Source organism: Egretta garzetta, unplaced genomic scaffold (assembly GCF_000687185.1).
Source record: "Egretta garzetta isolate BGI_Z169 unplaced genomic scaffold, ASM68718v1 scaffold923, whole genome shotgun sequence".
Lineage (NCBI taxonomy): Eukaryota > Metazoa > Chordata > Aves > Pelecaniformes > Ardeidae > Egretta > Egretta garzetta.
This window is the reverse complement of record NW_009259193.1, coordinates 75,403-75,721: the sequence shown is the minus strand read 5'-3', so window position 1 is coordinate 75,721 and position 319 is coordinate 75,403. Positions and strand designations below refer to the sequence as shown.

Here is a 319-nt window from a genome sequence, read left to right as displayed (position 1 = left end):
CTCTGGAAGAGGTTCTCATTGAGGAGGAGCGGGAGGGCCTCTCTCTGGTCCAGCGCATACCTCCGCACCTCCTTCTCCTCGAAGAGGACCTTCTGCTTCCAGACGCCGTCGGCTGCCAGGCAGCACAGCCTCCTGAGCACCCTGGGCATGCCCTGCTTCAGATGGCCGCCCAGTGACCGCAGCAGGGCGGAAAGGTAGAGGATGTAGATCCCCGTCGTTGTCTTCGGGCTTTGGGTGAGACCCCTGGTGCGACCAAGCTGCTGCTTCATGACGGTGCAGACGATCCAGCACACGATGGGCACCAGGCACATGGTGAAGA

At 62.1% G+C, this 319-nt stretch overlaps 1 protein-coding gene across 1 annotated transcript in view; it reads right to left on the bottom strand.

Annotated features, from left to right (window-relative positions):
• LOC104123509 (NACHT, LRR and PYD domains-containing protein 3-like) overlaps positions 1 to 319 on the bottom strand; it is a 2,260-nt gene that overhangs the window by 950 nt on the left and 991 nt on the right. Inside the window, exon 3 of the mRNA XM_035891355.1 lies at positions 69 to 243. Coding sequence (XP_035747248.1) covers positions 69 to 243 — 175 coding nt within the window. The remainder of the gene's footprint in view (positions 1 to 68; positions 244 to 319) is intronic.